Below are 19,324 nucleotides of genomic sequence, written 5' to 3'. Positions count from 1 at the left end.
TGTGCTGCTCAACGTTACAGCAAAAGTGAGCTGGCCTGCAGCAGCACATTAAGCTGAATAATTATCCTAATTAATAACAGTGGGCCGAGGTGGGCATCCAGCCCATCCCAAGGACCAGGGTAGAGGACCCGGCGCCTCCCAGCAGCAGGGCTCGCGGTCGTGGCTCAGGCGTGTGGCGGTTCCAGGTGCCGAAGGCTCCTCCGACCACAGGAGGGGCGCGAAGCACCTCCCCGCCCCAGGCACCCCACCGATAAAATCTGCTTTTCAGTGCGGCTCAGCTCCCACAGACCCAAACCAAGATCACAATGTATTGGTCCTCACCCTCTTTCAGTGCATCTCCCTCTCCTTGCCAAATTCCAATATTTATCCGCTGAACATACTCATGGAGCCAGGATTTCTCCAGGTACAAGCATTGGGAGCAGCAACGCAAGTCCAGAGGCCAAGCCATGGACAGGGAGGGCCCCGGGAGCAGGGGGAGCACAGGCAGGAGCAGGGGGCTCCCACCTCCCGTCCGTGCCGGGGTGCTGGAGGGCCAGGCTCCGATGCAGCACCCCAGCTCACCAACACCAATCACGCATTGGGGATGCTAAAGGGTTTTTTCGTGCTTTACCAGGGTTTTGTACAAGGTAACGGGTTTCATATGTCCCAGACAGGGCAGGGAGCTGCGTTCAGTCCCTCTGGTACACCGGGACTGCCAGGCAGAGGGTCCTAACTTCTGTGCAGTGAGGTTCCTCCCTCTGGAAGAGTTTGGAAATTAGGAGGAGAGAATAATTCATCATCCATCTTGTAAAAGCCTGACTTGCAATTACAAGCTCTGTGCTAATTCCTCAGCAACATCTGGAGCGTCTTTATCTATCACAGAGAGACGCGACGGTTGGGTTGTGCTCAGGTCGGCACGCGCATTTTGGCTTTTCGTAATCCCCGCAAACGTCTCCTTCGGCTCAGGAAGAAAAAAGTGGAAACGCTCCTCCAAGGCGTTCCTTCTTCCAAGGCTGGGCTGTCCGGCTGGCACGGGAGCTGCCGCTGCCATCAGGCTGCTCAGCGGTTCCCGTGCCATCCCCGGGGAGGCTGCGGCATGGCGCGGTGCAGCACCACGGCAGGGTCCCGCCGGCCACGGGAACCGCGAGGGGCAGGGCGTGGCACCACGTCCCCCGGAGAAAGCTGTGCTCTCCCAGCGCTGCCTCCAACTCACGCCGCGGCACGGGCACCGGGTCCTCCTGCGGCCACCCGGGCTAGAGAGCAGGCAGCGGCTCCGGCGGCGGCTGTCCCAGGCCCCAGCCGCCCCTTTGCAGGCCATGCTGCCAGGCAGAGAATGGCAGCTCGCAGGATGATGCTGAGCCCCAGTCCCCATCACCGGTTGTCCCCGTTCCCGGTGAGAGAGTCGTGACCCTTCTCCCGAGCTGTGACGGCACTGACCGCTGGCACGCGGAGCAACGCCGGGGCCCTTTCCTGCTGCTGCCCTGGGAGTCTGGCGAACCCGCACACCCCGGCACAAAGCCTTTGGTTCCTTCACCCACTGTCCCTTGACACGAATACTCACAGCAGGCGTGCACTGGCACAACCTGCTGTGGCAGCCGCTGACATTGAGCAAATTAAAAAAACCCCAAAGAAAACTACCCTGAAACAACCTGGCAAGAGTCGTTAAAGCTCGGGCTCGCTTCTAGCACAAACACCTGCTCTAAGAGCGGCTCTCATCCCAGCAGAAGCAGCAGTACCCCACGTAATCGCAGGGTACACACCATGTTAAATCACCACTGCTTCAATACCAATTCTTTCAGTGAACTATCCAGAGACTTAAAGGATTTGGGGAAGCGCTTTGAAGAGCTAACAAATTACAAAAGGAAAAAAAAAACAATCAAAGAAAAGCTGTCTTATACAAGAGGAACATTCATTACGAGCAGCCCGAGCTCCCTCCAGCAGCACCGCTCCCGGAAAGCGAGCCGGCCAGCCCTTAGAGCAGGGAATGACTTTCAGCCCAGAGTCTCCATATTTAGTAACCCAGCTAACGCATCTAGAATGGAAATGGTAAAGGAGGAGAAATTCACTTTCGGAAAGCAGAACTCCAGCCAAAGCAGCAACACGGGAGAGGGCCTTTCACTCCCACCAGACGCCGCTGGAGGTTTTCCTCATCTGAGAGGAGCCGACCCAGAGCAGCGATCGTGCACCGCACACCCGCACAGGCTCACTAACCGTGCACTGAACTGATCGCATATACCCACACACGTGCGGCAAATCGAGTGGCATCAGATGAAAGACGGCACCTTTAGATTTAAAAAAACTTACCTTGTACTCAAGCAGATTATAGTACTATTTTCAAGACCCTCCCTGCCCTTTTCCCCCCCAGATACGTGGCCCCTACTTTTCAGTCGAAGCTGTTTCACGTTCATTAAGCTCCCCTTCTGTTCTGCCTCAGACCTCCTTCCTCATGCCCCCTCCCTTTCTCCTTGGCTTTTCAAACGCAAGGGTACTGTGAGACAGGAACAGCAGATCATCTTCCAGCAGGAAAACCAGAGACCAGCCTTGGCCACAAATCCACTGTCTCTGGTGTGGAAAGGGAACAATTCCCAGACTCAAGCAAAGTAAAAAAACTGAACACATCTGAAAGATTAAGGAAAAAACACCTTTAAGGAAGCGGGTTGAAAACAGAAGGAAGAGGGAAGGAATTCAAACGAGTTCTGCACCAAAAATGTATTTTTGCAGTTTTTCGTGGCTGCTGAAACCATGACTTCCATGTTGATCCCCTGAATAACAGCATTTGATAGCACCCAGGCCAGCAGTGCCTACGCAGTCATGATTGAAGGAAGCCTTTAAGCTTCCCTGACAGTGCATTTTTCTTGGAGATAAAAAATGAATGCTGCCAGCATGCAAATCTCTCTAAATTAGGCAAGGCCCAGCTTGCTGGAGCTGCGGTGTTTTGTGATGACAGTCATTAACTTTACCAGAAGAAAAGAGGATGCGGGAAAATATTCTCAACTACTTCTTGTCCCAGTTGGGAGTCACTGCTCAGGGAAGCGGTGGGGTTTGGCATGCTGGCATCTAAAATTACGCTGCAAGTGCAGAAGTGTAACAGAGAAATGAGCTGCAGCCTGTTCCGCTGCAATCAGTCAGTCGGTCAGAGGCAAATCGCTTGGTCTTTCCGCAGCTCCCACAGCGCACCCGAAAAGGCTGACAGAGTGGGTGTGCCCTCTTCTATTGGTGAACTTATTGCTGCTATAAAAAGCCGGACTCCCAGCTCAAGAATCAGAATACTGATTTTTCTACAGAACAAGCACAGCCAAGTCCTAAAGCCGACTGTGAAAGGAAGTCAATGGAATTCGGGCATTTTATTGATTTCTTACCTTCCCTCTTAGTTTTGAGTATAACCTGGGCAGACTCACTCCAACATCCCCTTCAGGAAGCGTGACGGCTGACTGCCCTGTGCCAAAACTTGCCTTTAATTCTGACTCACCTTTGGGAAGATTTAGCAAGAATGGCAAATGTGGTTGATTCCTGGTTTCCCTCTGCCACTGAAGAACAGCTGTACTGGACACATACCAACACGTCAGCCTCCCCAGTTTGCATCAGTACAGCGGGTTGCACATTTTCATTAATGTACCAGGTTGGAATAACTTGCTAACAACATCTTGAGCTATCTGGGCTTCCTCTTTGCCCTCCTTCTAATGCCTATACTGTTGTATTGTTTCACTCTGATCACTGCAGTTTGACTTAGGGGAAAAAAAAAAAAAGGAAAAATCTTGAGCTGCCCTTCTGGAAGGCACGCAGCTGCAATCCCACTCACAGCAGGCTACTTAAATAACAAACAAGGAATAAAAAAACAAAAAGCAAACTATCTTTAATATCTCCAAAATCCCATTTAGAAGCAGTTTCATAGAAACATCACTTTTATCGTGCAAACAAGGCTGGAGGAGAGCAACAGACAGAGGGATAACCAGATGCTGTGTCCTCGTGGGCAGACATGGAGTTCAGCCCCCGAGTCCTCAGAAATTCTCCAGCAAATCCAGGATCCGCTTCTGCTCGCTCTCCCGAAACTCCTGGTTCTTCCCATCCCCGATGTTCTCCGCGTACTCTGCGGGGGAGAAAGCAGACAGACAACAGGCTTTGAGCGAGATACTAATGAACGATGGGCACCTTCTCCTGCAGGTACCACAGCAGAATCTAAATCTGTGTCCGCTGCCAACAACTGAACGGGAATTTATACAAGGAGCGTTGATGGTTTTTCTCCCCATCCCCAGGGTTAAAGCTTTGCATAATAAACATCTACTGACCCCTCATTGAAAGCTTTTGTAGCAAACAGAGACCACAGCAGAACGTCCTGCTCTCGTCACTAAGCAGCACAACAAGCCCAAGCAGACACTAGCACCCAGAGGCAGTACCCGTTCCCCGGCGTCTAACCATTTAGAAGGGTGACAGGCCAGGTGTTCCTCCCCACTCCTCTGTTATCCCAACGGAGCAGCCCCCTGGCAGCTGTTCGAACTGGACAGTCGTATCGCTGGCCTCTCTCAGCCCAAGAAATTCAAAACAGTCCTGGACAACACTGGCTTTCCTGGTCCCTTTTAACGCTGAGTATCATCAGGAAAGGTCAGGCAGGGATTGTTACACAGCCGTTAAACATTCCTATCCCTGGCTTTAAGCTGTCTGTTGTCCAAGCATCCTGAATGAGGATTTTTGTCAAGTAGAGACCAACTCCCCAGTCTACAAGTGCTTTTAACCCATATGGAAGAAAACACACCAGTTCAGATTTAACTACAAAAGAAACTCCTTGTCTTCAGGCAGAGGATACAAGACCCTGATCAAGGTCTTGCCTATCCACGCACACGGCCAGACACCGTGGAACCAAAACCTTCCTCTGCAGCTCTCCTTCCTGACGTTCATTTAAAGCTGGCAGCTCTCGTCCCCGTACCAGCTCCCTCCTTCCCACCACCAGAACCTGCATATTCAAAGATGGCTTAAAAAGAAAAAAAATGAAAAAAGCAGGTTTTGAGCTGTGAAAGCAAGGAGCTGAACAAATCTTAGTAAATCAGGAGCAGACTGCCTGGTTAGACGGTGTTTTTCAGCCTCCGCCTTCTCACATTCTTTCCCTTCTTCCTAAACAAACAGAACAGCTTGTATTCAGCATCTGAATGGTAAGTTGCTGTAGAAAGTATGCTTTAATATTTATACGTTCAGCACTGCTACATGCTTCTGAGCTCCATCAAAGCCTTTATTATAAGAGCACTGAAAAGAGTGAGGACAGGGAGAAGTTAGCTGATGTGTGAGTTTTCCCTCCTGCGTGCACTCTCTCTCCACATACAAGAAGCAGAGTTCTTTGCCAGGGCCTCTGGGAGAAATTCTTTTAATATTTATAAACTGCTACAGTACCTGTAACAAGAGCAGGCAGGTAACACTGAGGTTTGCTGCAAGTGAACCTGACCTCCTCACTGTCCTGGAGAAGGGGGACCAGCACAGGGAACTCTTCCCTCAGATGGAGGAGAAACTCTCCATCGCACTTCACGAAGATAGCGGCAACGTAATAGATTTGTTGTAGCTACCTAGGTATTGGCTAATTGCGTAGGGGCAAGGCCCCAGCAGCCCGGCATCAGCTCCGCTGCAGTTTGCGCGCTTTAGCAAAGGGCTGCACCACGGCGTCCAGGGATCAAAACCTGCCACCCGCTTCTGGCAGGAGATAAACCCCACTGCGGCAGAGACGGGGTTACCGTCCCAGGGGAAAGCACCAGCTAAGGAGAGCGTTTAGCTCAGGTTCTCCGGTCCCCTTCGGGCAGCACTAGAGCTTTCTGTCAGCAACCATGCCTGCAGGGAGCTCGCGGAGGAGCAGGCTCTGTCCCCAGCGAGCCCTTTCCGTGCTTTGTCAGAGTAAGTGCCTCTGAAACAGATGCAGCAACTGCAATTGCCTGTGTTTATTGCAGCCCAAGGGCAACAACGCTTCCCTGCCTGCCGCTACCTCTCGACAGCTCAGGTCATGCACGTGAGGGACAGACATGGTCTCTGAGCCTGGCACAGCGCTGGGGCCGGCCAGGTCAGCCCCGGCTGCAGGCAGAGCTCTGTGCTCAAAGCATCCGCCTGGCAGGCAGCGGGCTCGTGGCCCAGCTCCGGTTTTGGCTTTAAGGACTGCTCAAGTACTTGAACATACAACTCAAGCAGGGAAACTGCCGAGTGCCACTAATGACACTGCCCTTCTATTGTCCCAGTGAGATCACTCAGACAAGAGCAAGCCACAAACTCCTCTAATCTGGTCCAAAAGCTCAGCGTTTTTCCTTCTAAATATTTAGGCTTCGTAAGACTAAAATCCCAGTGACTCCCAAGGCAGACTGTTTACTGGGTTACCAACAGTTGCTAATGCTAATTTGAAGAGACCAGATAAAACCCCCAGAACCAGGCTTAAAAAACCCACCCCTCCCACCAAGGTTTTATGCATTTACTTTTTCATTTAAAATTCCACCACTTCAGTGAGACAGCAAAAAAATCAAATGTAAGCTCCCCCTGCCAACAGTTAAACATAGCTTACACATTGCTGTAGCTATACAAAGGGAAAGGACCTAAGATTGGTTTCTGCTTCATTAGACAAAATACAATGGTTACAGAACAGTAAAAATCAATAGGGAAATATTGAAGCTTGTAATGGATATTGGAAGCTATAAAGCCTGCACATACTGAGGGACCACAGGCCAAATTTAGCACAGTCCTCATAACATATCTACCTTTTGTTTTTGATTACCCATGCTAACAGGTTTGGTTTATAACATTCAACAGACATTCCACCTTTCCAGCTCCCTGATGTGCCTATTACCTTCACTGAAACCAGATCTCTAACCAGGCATCGCCTGTCTGCTTCTGGGGAGGGACCTCTCCACCTCAGCTCCTGCAGGGCTCCTCTGAGAGCAGCTCCCCAAAGGCAGCAGGTACCAAAGGCTGGTCTCTCTGGATCAGTAAGGAACGGCGTGCTTTCCCATTCCAGGGCCAAGTATCGCTAGTTAGAGAGGTCTGTGCCTCACTCTATTCCCAATGAGAGAGATGGAGACCAAGAATTGCCCCAAGATACAGACACCACTTGCTGTCATGAATACCAGTCTCCATCCCAGAAACATCCCCCCAGCCAAGGCGCACACTGTTCAGTCATTTTCTTCCAAAGGATAAACTACGTGTCCCGTTGCAAGTAATGCTTCATCTTCAAGAAAAGGGAACTGTGGGAGGACTGGTCAGCCTGCAGAAGTGCATTTAATGAGCCTTCAGTTATTCCATGCCCACTCCTCCCCCCTGAAAGCCCTACCATAAGAAAACAGTCTTGCTTCCTCGCTTGCATCGTAAGTAATTCTGAGCAACCCCAAGGGATCCATCAGCTGTCAGGTTGCCAGAGAAACATGGAGAATATGTAGGCCATAAAAATCAAACTAAAAACCAAGCACCTAATTAGTATGCAAAAATAGAAAATAAAAACTGAACAAGAGCAAAACACTGAACAAAAAGCAAAAATAAACCAGCCCTCATCTGTCCTGAGAGCAAGTTGGAAAGTGGCCTGGAAACATTTCAGTAAAGGTTCAAGGCTCCCAACCTCTCAGTCATTTGGGATAGAAAGTCCTACAGTCCAGACACCAATTAAATTTCGGAAATCCCTCGCTGGTCCCCCAGCCCCCCCAGGGAGGCATGCTTCCAGGGTCCACAGCCAAACCCACTACTCCAACAGGCAAGCTGCATTCAACAAACCAACTCCTTTGGAGAGGCAGGTACTTGTCCGTGGTGTCAATTCTGTTAAAAGACGGTGAATCTACACTGACAACATATTTGGACACAGGTGTGCAACTACTGAAAAACTTAAATTTCACCAGCACAGACTGCAGATAAGCTCAGCGCTGCTCCTACCTGGGAGGAATCTTCTGGGCCCCACTGCGGTATTTCACAAGGGCCCACCAACAAATTTATTTCTAAGGTCATTGACAATTGTGATGGCAAGCATGGGGAGAGCTGAAGACAGAGCCCCAAATACTGTACCCATCACCTGTATTATTAACATGCCATGTGTGGCCTCTTCGGGCAGAGAATGCGCTACTGCTGAGAGTACTGAACCTGCTGTACAATCCGCAGCTTGCAAGACATGATAAAACCACTGAACAAGTTTCACAATGCAAGTCACTGTTTGTGAAAGAAGGAATCAGATGAAATTTTAATGCAGCTGCCCTCCAATTCAGCTTTGTATGTAAATCAACAAACCAAAGACATGAACGTGAAGTGTGTAAATGCAGTGAGATGTGCAGACAAATCCCTGAGGCACCCATGGCCCAGGTCAGGCGTGGGAATCTGAAAATGGATGTGAGCCATGCCCTATGTTGGAAATGGACAGTCTGGAGGCAGGAATTGTTGAGTATCACAATTAAAAGCAGAAAAGAGCTATCCAGTCCACCCTGTTCATCAGCAGCCATTAACTTGCACTTGCTGGCAAAGGACAAGGGCCAAAGAGATTGCCTATAGCTGCAAGTAATCTCACACTGTTAGAAAATCACTCTTAATTTTGTCATATGAGCCATCCTTCTGATTTCCTTATTTCCTGCGTATGGGAATGGAGAAAAACAACAGGATTCGCAAGAAAAAAGCTGCCTGTACCTGCCGGGGGGGGGGGGGGGGGGGGGGTGGGCACAGAGAAAGGGCCAGGAGAACATCATTGTTATTCCCAAAGAAAGCAGAGACATCAAAACAACACAGCCCACAGCCCAGTACCCCCGGAGATGCTGCCAACCTTCCTTTCTCTCCAGAAGAGAAAAAGAGAGAGAGATTCCTCACCCCTCACCGAAAACAAGGCAGCAAAAGCAGAAAACCACAGGAGCAGACACGTCCTGCACAACCCTCGGCTAAATAAAGAGGCACCTCCTGCGGGCAGCAGATTACCAGCTCTCCAGCTAAGCCTCGCAGCTCAGAGGGGGCTGTGGGGAGAGTCTGAGTCCTGTCCTCTTCCCCCGTTCAGTTGGCTGCTTCTGCTGAAGGACAGCAGGCTACAGATGAGAGCCACAGCTCAAATAAGCATTGCTCTAATTCAACATAAGCATTAAAAATAACAAGCAGTACTTTAAAACTGGGGTTGCAAATCACAACAGCTACATTTTAAAGCTACAGAGGATACTTTAATGCTATAATCCATATTAATCTGACACTAAGAACAAGACAAATACACCACGGATACTAATATGGTGCAGATGGTAAAGTGCAGGGCCATGTTAATGAACGATGAGACTCCACTATTCTTCCCTCTAGCATGCATATACACTTCCCTTAAATATTTACTCTAGCATTAATGTCAGCAGCGCCTTCCAGCCAGTCTGCAGCTGATGGCAGCACGAAGTGATGTGCTGTCCCATGACAGCAGACAACAGCAAGTGTCCTAACCCCAAGGTAAAGCATGCCTCTTATCAGGGTGATTCCAGCCCTGCCCAGATCTCAGAACACTACTCAACTGCTGCCTGAAGATGCTCATGAAGTCAAGGAGAATTACATGTGAAGGCTCACCCTAGAAAGTCATGACCAAGCTGTTGCTGGTAGAGATGAGGAACATGAATAGGAATATCTCAACTCACCCTTTAGGATGTGTCGAACAATTTTAATGGAGCTGCCTCTCATGTTCAGAATCTGATGGACTCTCTGACGAATCTGATCAGGGACAGCAAAGAGAAGAAAGTAATATCCAATACAACACAAAACCATGCACAAGCCCTTATTCCCCACTTTCTCTGACGGAAGAGCAGGAAATGCTGAGCACCACAAAACCCAACACAGCCTTGCTAGTCCACAGTCCCAGAGCACATATTCAGAAACACTCAGGAGGGCATGTGGCACAGGTACAAGTAACCACATAACATATTCACAAACCCCAATGTATTCACACCCGCAGAGATGCAGTATTTTGCATGAATCAAGAAAAGTCACCTGCTGCAGCCTGTGCCCTTGTGAGACCTCTGAGAGAACGTCTCCTTCCACTACTCTCTCAGCAGTGGCAGAAATAGGGCCTTTCCATTTCAAACTGTGACCTCGCTCATGGCAGATTGTATGAATTCAGTGACAATGATCAGCTTCTGTACCCACTAATGCCCTCCTAACTGCTGTAACTTGATGAAGCTGTATGGACACAAGTGCAATAAGCAGGAGGTTTCCTCCCAAAAAGGGAATTAAAGAGAAGATTATTCAACGAGGCAGTATTTGCAAGGATTTAGAGTCTTGTTTGTATCATGGATGGAAACACAGGTGATCTGCCAACCTTGTATACAGCTTTACCTGGGGAACATTGGCATTACAGATCTCTGCCATGATGTAACAAATGAGCTGTAGAACAAAGAGACCGGCATCCAGGCGACGAAGATAGAATTCGTCTTCCATGTCATCGTCTATTATCTCTCCCCGACGCACCATGTCCTGTAAAGCAACACAAAGAAAAGGTGTGATGGGTGTCTCTCAAAGTACTTCCCACTAGTAGTGGCAAAACGTTGATGATATTTGCGGTTTCTTAAGAAACACTTTGTTCCCCAAAACATTAACATCCATATATTTCTCGCCAAAGAAGTACTGCTTTTAATAATTCATTTAAATTCACAAAACATTTCATTCAATTTGGAACAGGTTTTGCTTTTGCTGGTTGTGAAGTGTGTCCATCTGCAAATTAAAATTTTAATTTAAACATACAAATTACATTTCTAAATTGAGCGATTAGACTGTGAATATGGAACAAACCAGTGTATCTATTATTTATATGTTCTTTGTCAAAATAGAACAAAAAACCTGCTCTTTTACTGGCCATTTGAGGGTGCTGTTAAGCAGTGCAGAACATGACTCCAGCAGACTCAAAGACCTGTCAGACTTCCAACTTTATCATCGATTGATGAATGAGAAAACAAGTCCGAAAATTCTGCACAAGTACAACATGCCCAGCTTTGCTCTTCCAGCTTTATGTTAGGGACACTGACGGGGCCAAACCCCAGGTGGGGTCTGGTAGCAGAAGACCACTGGCTTCTGCGGGAATGCCGATGGTTCATTCTTCCTCTGCACATACGGCGTTTCACTAGCGAGACCTGCCCAAACAGAGGCCAAAGGTGGAAGGCAAGAGGCCATTCCACTCGTCATGTTCAGACAGAGCACCTGCTTCAAAACACTGGGAAAAGCAGCCCGGCAGTAAGCTCAGAGCAGTTTGCCCCTGGAGAAAGACCGGCGACGTCCACCAGCTGAACCTGCCATCCATTTTCATGGAGACCGACAGGCCAAAGTAACTGATGTCACGTGTGACCTTTTGCATTCTGGGGTTTGTTTTTTGGTTTTGTTCTTAAACAGAGGAAGCAGCTTGTCAGACCCTGCTAGCTCGCCGCAGCTTGTGTGATTTATTATGCAGCCGGCTGGCAGGTGGGCACACACCAGCGGAGCAATATTTTCTCATTAGAGCCATCACCAGCGAGAGCACTGGACCTGTAATGCTCAACAAGAAGCGCTTCCTTGGGGTGCACATGCTCCAGGCAAGCACATGCAAGGTCACCAGCACCAAAGCTGATGTAGGCTACCAAATTTTCCTGTTCTGTCAAGCCAAGTCCTCGCATCTAATCGTAGGTAGAGTCTTTCAGGCATAAGAAGGTAAATTAACTCTGTGCACTTCTCACTGGAGAGAATGCAATGGATGCTTACCATACAGAAATCTGATTAAGTGACTTAGCAGTACAGCTGTTTACCACTGCCTCCCAAAAGTGATAGAGGAAAGCACAGGTAATGAAATACTTTTCCTTTCCTCCTAGAAATCTAGTTTGCCAGTGAAAGAACAAGTTAAATATAAAAAACAATGCCTAGTTACCATAAAGTCAACTGCTTTGGCTACATCCCAGGATGCTTTAGCATCAGATCCTGTAGACTCCAGCATTTGCACAACTGTAATTTACTCCAGGTTCTCAAAATCATGGGCGCAGGCATGACGGGGCAAGACTTGCATGCAAGCTCTTGCCAGTAAAAAAGAAAAATCCAATTTTGTGCAAGGAGTGACTTTCCTCACCCTAAATCCATTCCAGATTGCTTGAATCTGATCAAATCTGGTCTAAAGCTAAGCAATGTTGAGTCTGGTTAGCAAGAGATCAGAATATTGACTAAAATATCCAAAAACCCCATTCCAGAAAGGTGACAAGGCACTCATTCCCAAACTACTGTTTACCCTCCTCACCACGCACAGGCTTATTGGCTACTCTTCTCAAGAGTGCTAAATTCCTGAACAGAAAAACACGAACAGGCCAGGATTTTGAGTCTCCAGAGCAGGAAACAAAGACTGTGTCTGTTCTGTATTCTGATCCAAGCACGGAGATCACAGGAGCTGAATCCAGGCAACTGCTGTCTTGATTACACAGAGAAGGCAGCAGTTGTAACAGCCCCTCTTGACAGAGAAGCAAGATTATTTTGTGCCAGTAAATTAAGCAGATATGAATTAGAAGACAAGTACAGTTTTAAGGTGCCTTTTCACAGTCTTTTTTTTTTTAAAACCGCAACCACCCTTTAAATGCTAATCTGCCTCCCAGTACAGTACCAAATAGCCACCTTTCCACTTTGTCTCTCTTTCAAAGCTGTCAAGTCGCTAACCTCCAAATGAGCACTCAGATGCCATTTCTAATCTGCCAACAATATGTACTGAGATGCCCCTTGCTGATGGGAGAAGACAGCAATAAGATGGGCTTCTGTGAAGCTAAAATGAGCTTCTCTCACACTAATGAGGCAGGACTGACAGGCCTCGAGGTGTCAAGTAGAGACTCAAAACCTAGACACAATGGATCTGCCAGTGCTATACAAAAGATCAGATCTACTCCACATAGTCACTGGAGTAGAGCCCAAAAGATTCTCCGCATCCTCCTTACCTACCGGTCACCTTCCCCAGCACACACAGCAAGGCTGGGCAGAGCAGAAAGGATGGGCACTGATCGAGAACAAAGAACACCGCCAGGATCCCTGTTTTACTTCCTCACTGGGTGGGACGGCGAGGCCACTCCATACACCAGAAGACTCCAAATGGCCGTGCACGAAAACAACTGTCCTAACTTGTCTCCTACACCAAGTACAGATTCTCCCCCCTTACTACTTTCTGTCTGTATTACTGGGGAGGGGCAAGTGATGCAAGCCATGCTCAGGAGGTGCTTTGAGAACACAGGCTAATAGCTAAACTCAAGGTCATTGCTAAGCCCTTAGTCAAAAAGGACATGCAGGAGACAGGGACCGACACTTGCAAGAGGAGAGGAGCAAGCAGAAGCCTCAGGTGAAATCAGAGCATCATAACAAGGACTGCCCAGGACCATCTGCTTCCAGCTCACAGCTGTGACAATGATCTCCCCAGGAGCCTCTTTCACATGCAGAGGCTGCAGTCGACACGGTCTCTTCAGCAGACTGACCACCGTTTGCCTTGAAACACGGAACGGTTAGGAGTCAAGTCATGGACTCTACTGCAGCCAGGAGAGCAGGCAGGCATCCAGGTCACACCACGGTGACCAAGAAGCTCCCAGAACCACACAAGAAACCATCAGAGCCCTCTGCCGTGGGAAGAACTTCCTTCATTTCTGCCTTACAGGCAGAAACACGCTTGAATTTCTGCAAATTGAGCCAGCAATCTGCAAGAGCTGAAAAGCATACCATCACTTCTGACTCAGGAGAAACAGAGCAGCAGCTCCTGCAAAACCGTGAGCACAACTTCAGCAGCAAGAAGTGGGAACCATGTTAGGGCAGCCATGACACCTAAAGATCCACCAGTCTTGGCAAGAAAGTTCAAAGCTTACCTCAGCTTGCTGGCCATTAGCTGGAAAAGCGCGCCGTACAGACAGTGAGAACTCAGCCGCACTTCGGAAGTCGCACGCCCTCCCACGAACACAGTTGTGTTCGCACTAACCCAGCCCCTGCCAGGACGCTTCGTCCTGCCCCCAGTACAACTCCAGGCAATTCAGTCTTTCTAAACCAAACTGAAATGCTGGGCTAATACAAATTCCTGTTTCAGTTATCCAAATCTGTGGATGCTGCTCTCATGCTAGGAGTTCCACCTCTCCCTTTCAAGGATAGAATGACTTAACTGTAGCACAATTAGCATGTAATTTGTAAGTCATTATAGTGCAAAGTGTCTGGTGAGAATATTTTATCAGATAAACCTGCTGAGCATAATTTTCTGTGGAACTATAAAAATATTAAACCATCTCCTGTCTTTTCTACCATTTTTAGAGATGCTGAGGCTATTGTTGCCACCTGTAATTATGCCTCATTTTAGAGGGAGTTAAAAGCCATAGGGTTTTGCACCATTTCCTACAGAAAGTATTAAAGAATTTGAGAGGGCGACAAGATATTTTCTAGGTTTCATTAACTAAAAACTCTGAGAAAAGTGCTAAGATAGGCATCAGGTGTTGGACACAAATGCTCACATGGACTTTGTTCCTGGGTTTCACATGGCAATTAGGGTAATCACCAAGTTATCGCCTCTGATCACTTCTGAATAGATTCCACAGAAGCAAATAAGCAGGTAACACTGAGAAGAAGAGAAGCTCTCCCTCCAGACCTCATCCTGTTTCATTGTCCAGATTCAGGGTGCAGTTTCATTACAACCGATCTTCCTCAGAAACAGCTGGCTTCAGAAATTCCTCCCCTCCCTTCTGCCCTCAACTATTCCCACACCTTCACCACCACAGGCTTAAGAGCTGGGCTATAAACCAGATCACTAAAATGAACGAAGCTAAAAGAAAGAAAAAGTAAGAGAACTGCAGGAGCTTCTTATGCCAGCTGCACTGCTAAAGATAAAACATCAGGTATGATACACTCAAGTCATTCCTTGTATAATCAGGTTTTAGCTTCTTGTAATGCAAGACTTACACCAGGATACTCTGTCCATCAGACCTGAATCTCGCTCTCAGTATAGGCTGAACCTGCAAAATCTCATCAGGTATCTTTTTTTCTTTGGGGCAGGGAGAAAGGTGAGGATCTGTATTCCAGATTTTTGGGGTACTATGTCCTTTACTGCAAGAGAAAGGTCAAAAGCCCTCAAGTGACATAGCACAGTTTCTAAAGCACCAATTGTTCATACCATCCACTTCAATGATTCATGTGCCACAACTAGAAACATTAAAGTGCTCCATAAATCCTGTCACAGCCAGACAATGCCGTGATTCGACAGAGAGAATGATGGCTTTTGCCTACTTCTGCGCGGGGAAACTGCTTGAGCTGCTTCAGATCTCAGCAGACCATTTCCCACTGACCATTTGAGGACACTACAAAACAAAGCAAATGGTAATTCCAAGAGTGTTCCAGGCTAGGAATGAACCTCAACATTGTATTGCATACACATTGCGCCCAATATATTGCACATGAGATGTTTCTGCCAAATCCTGTTATCAGCTGTAACAGGAGTGAAGAATTGAGATCCATTTATTCTAGCCATTCCAGCTTACAGAGCCCGGCAGTGGGGCAAAAGCACAGTGGCCTTCTGGACACAGGAGGAAAATCTGAGATTCTTTGGTTTCTCTTCTCTTGTGCATCAATAAACATGAATGGGTTAACATTATTAATTGAAGAGCTTCTACACAAGCTGCTTCACTCTCAAATTCCCTTCACTCCTGCTTTGTGCTGGCTGCTTGCTACAGGTGTTAACATTTGCAGACTGCTTCAGGAGCTTTTTGGAGAAAGGGCATGTATACTAGCTCTGCATGTTGCATTTAAGGGCTTTATATAGGAGCTGCCCATACATCACAAGACTTCAGCCAGAAAAATCCATTCTGTTTTTTGAGTTCTAAAACCCACACACCAACACTGAAATGTAAAGAATAAATAATTTCTTGCTCTGTTCCGAAGAGGATGAATGGAGCGTGGAGGGAGAGCAGGAAAGGGTAAAGGCTGTTTTTCTTCAGGCCACTGTTCATTTGTGAAGCTGCAGCTGTCCATATGGAGCCTGAATGCTGGCAGCAAAAGCAACTTCCATTCATCACTCACCCCCGTGTCTTTTTGAGCAGCAGCAGCGTGCTGAGCTCCGATGCCCTCGGAATGTTTGCCAGCGCCCAAAGAAGCAGCCTTGGCCGTGGGCAGACAGCTGTTTGTCAGAGCCTGGCAGGGGGCTGCAGCCCATGGCACACTGAGCTCGCCCGCGTGCGGGGACGGTGGCTGCAGTGATTACTCTCCGTCAGCGCTAATCAATCTCACACCCTCCTCAGTGCTGATACAGATTATCTTGTGGGAAGCCGGCCAAGCTCGCTAACAGCTCTGCAAGCTGCTTCCTGACTCCAACAGTTGGTTCTCTTTCAAAAAGTCTGTTCCAGCTTCAGTTCCAAGAAAGTACTATGTGGTACCAAGGCTCATGTCATTCAAAACGATTCACTGCTGGTGTGCAGAGAGCTCACCAGCCTTTGGCTGCAGCCTCATCTAGCTAATCAAAATAGACGCTTTCTTGCAGCTGATCAGAACTCTAAAGACCGGGGTAGGAGGCCTTGCACATTATCATGTAATTGTCTCTCTGCATTTCACTTACTCTCCATCTGCCGAACCAAGCAAGATTTCAGCCAAGTAAAAGTGAAGGCAAACTGAAGCACAGACTTAGGCCCTCCTAGTAAAATTCACTCTAAGAAAAGGCCAGAAGCACTTGGTGTAGAGAAGTTCTCAGCCCATTTTATCTGAGGTTAACTGGAAACTGGAGAGCAGCGCAACAGGAATTAAGAGGTAACAGCATGGGTATGAAGGCATGGCTCAGAAGAGTGACCTGGCTGAGCCAGAAGTTCTGTGCAGATGACATGCCTGTGCAGAGGTATTGTAGACATGAGCTGGCAAAACTTAAGCAATACATACATGTTTCTCTCCATCAATCTTCTTATCAGCTGCCTGCATTGCATCCAGGTACTTAAAATACAGTTCCATCAGCCTATCAACCTGCAAGGGCAGAAGAGAGAGACCTAAGCAAGAAAAAAGAACAATGCAATCATCTTTAATCCTTCATGCTATGATGTTTTCCTCCCAGCTGCAGTCTTTGCAAAGTAACAGACAATTCTGTCACTCACAGGAAGGAATACATTACAGAAGGATGGTACAACCATTCGTTGGATGAGCACGCTGCGTCTGCAAGCATTTGAATGCAATCCTGTATCACAATATGGTCTCATCAGCTCCAGCTAAAAGATAGCAAATAGACACGTGTCCCTAGCTTGCTTGCTCTCCTGTGCTGTGGTTCTCCAGTTCTCCTGGTTTCTTCAATGGACCTTTCTGTGCTGTATGCAGCTGAGCTTATGTTAAATGTATCAAGACGTGTTACGGCTCTCCTGCTCTCCTCCGAACTGTATTAGGCAACTGAAAGCCTATTTAGTAATGGGAAATTTTCTGCAATTGGTAGAACAGGTTATGAAAAACACCTTTAAGACACACTAATGAGGAATCCTAAGGAATCAGTATTTCCCCAGTGGCAGAATTTACAAATCCCTTGGGAATTACTGGTTTGCAAAAGCTGCTGTTTCTGTTTTGCAGCTGTTTGATCTATCCACCACCATGTAAATATTTCAGAAAGAACTTCCCAGAGTAAACACCACTAAAGGGACACATTCTAGGAGAGGAATGGGGAACATTAAATGTATACTATAGCAATGCCTGAACTCTCTGCAGAAGAGCTTGACTAGAAAAGACCGGCACCTTTCCACACTGCCCTGGTCTCACAGAGCCAGCACAATGTAACACCACACAACACCTGTTACATGATCAGGCTTCAGCAGAGAGCCACTGCCCAGGGCTGAGAATCGCTACTACCATGTGCAAGAACACCGGATAACAAGAGCACATGTGATGTGGGAGGCCAAGCACTAAAGGTATTTCCAGTTCTCCAGTTTGTAGATAACAACATGAATGGGAGAACGATGGCCTGTGAGAGTACAAGTACAGGCAGGTACAATAATGGCTGTTCAGTAACTTAGCGAGAGCACACAGGCACCCTGCCGTTATCAAGTATCCTCCCAGCCTGGTAGCCCAGAGACTGCACACACATATTCAGCACTCACCTTCTCACTGTCATTCTCTGTGAATTTATTCAGTAACCGTGTCCTCTGCTGCCCTCTCAGGTTTCGCAGAAGAGAGGCCAGGATGGAACAGACATGTTCTGGAGATACAAAATGAAAATTGCATGCTGAGATCAGGAACAGGAGCTTATTTTCTCTGTAACATGCCATTAAATTTACTACTAGCACTCCCACATGTAGCTGTTGATAAGCAGAACCCTGGTTCCTTCCCATCACCGGTGAGCGGAGGCAGAGCGGCAGCGTGAGCAGCAAGCCGTGTTTGCAGGGAGCACAGACAGCTCCTCGCCCATCGCAGCCCAGCTAGCGAGGTCTCCTCTGGCTCTGCTGCACTACTCCTGCTAATACGGATCCTACTTTTCCTTGGTGACCTGAAAAAAGAGCCTTACATAAAGCACAAATTCTGCTCCAGTTTACCCCCCCAGGCCTTAGAGCACACACTCTTTTTGGCACCCCCATCACAGCTAAAGGCACAGCACGCTGCCTTCTCCCTTGGGGCTAAAAGGAATCCTGGCCGAAGCCAGCACTGTCACTCAAATGACCCTTAGTTTGTCAAACAGGAACGGTCACTGAAACACAAAAGCTTGAGAAAGGAATAACTGTGCCAGCATGCAGCTCCTACAGACACTTAACTGGTACTAGCTAGAGGGAAAAATCCTCAAACAAACCACTTATTTACAGAAAATCCCGTGGATTGAATATGAACATGCCACAACAAACCAGAAACGATAAAATAAATGTATTCTACAGTTTTCTCAGTTGCACTTTGGGAGTCATATTTTACAGCACAAACCTTGGAGCCAAGTAAAAAGTCAACACTGCAAGTACACAAGAGACAACATTGGTGTTAACGTCCAGCCACAACTTCACTCTGAAAGGTGACGGAACCAAGTGCCTCAAACCCCCAGCAGTGCTGGTCTGCTCCTGAGGAGCAGGACTGAGCTCTGAGGATGACTTCTGCAGGAACACAGATGTCCATCGGTGGGGGACCACCAAAGGAGGTGCCGAAGGGCCGTGTGGCGTTCACAGAACCACAGAATCATTAAGGTTGGAAAAGACCTGTAAGATCATCAAATCCAACCCTAACCCCAACCCCACCATGCCCACTAAACCATGTCCCACAGTGCCATGTCCACACGTTCCTTGAACCCCTCCAGGGATGGTGACTCCACCACCTCCCTGGGCAGCCTGTTCCAGGGCTTCACCACTCTCTCAGGAAAGACATTTTTCCTAATATCCAGCCTGAACCTCCCCTGGTGAAACTTGAGGCCATTTCCTCTTGTCCTGTCACTTGTCACTTGGGAGAAGAGACCAACACCCACCTC

The 19,324-nt window shown here is 47.9% G+C and overlaps 1 protein-coding gene across 1 annotated transcript in view; it reads right to left on the bottom strand.

The window, feature by feature from the left end:
- Window positions 1-3,916: 3,916 nt before the first annotated feature.
- CTNNBL1 (catenin beta like 1) overlaps window positions 3,917-19,324 on the bottom strand; it is a 55,922-nt gene continuing 40,514 nt past the window's right edge. The window contains exons 12-16 of the mRNA XM_059827163.1: window positions 17,985-18,082; window positions 16,792-16,872; window positions 10,252-10,389; window positions 9,558-9,630; window positions 3,917-4,066 (exon numbers count right to left, since the gene is read on the bottom strand). Of these exons, the coding sequence (XP_059683146.1) occupies window positions 3,978-4,066; window positions 9,558-9,630; window positions 10,252-10,389; window positions 16,792-16,872; window positions 17,985-18,082 (479 nt within the window). The 3' untranslated portion in view covers window positions 3,917-3,977. The remainder of the gene's footprint in view (window positions 4,067-9,557; window positions 9,631-10,251; window positions 10,390-16,791; window positions 16,873-17,984; window positions 18,083-19,324) is intronic.

The sequence above is a fragment of the Gavia stellata genome, chromosome 20, assembly GCF_030936135.1.
Source record: "Gavia stellata isolate bGavSte3 chromosome 20, bGavSte3.hap2, whole genome shotgun sequence".
NCBI classification, from domain to species: domain Eukaryota; kingdom Metazoa; phylum Chordata; class Aves; order Gaviiformes; family Gaviidae; genus Gavia; species Gavia stellata.
This window is presented reverse-complemented; position numbering and strand designations above follow the sequence as displayed.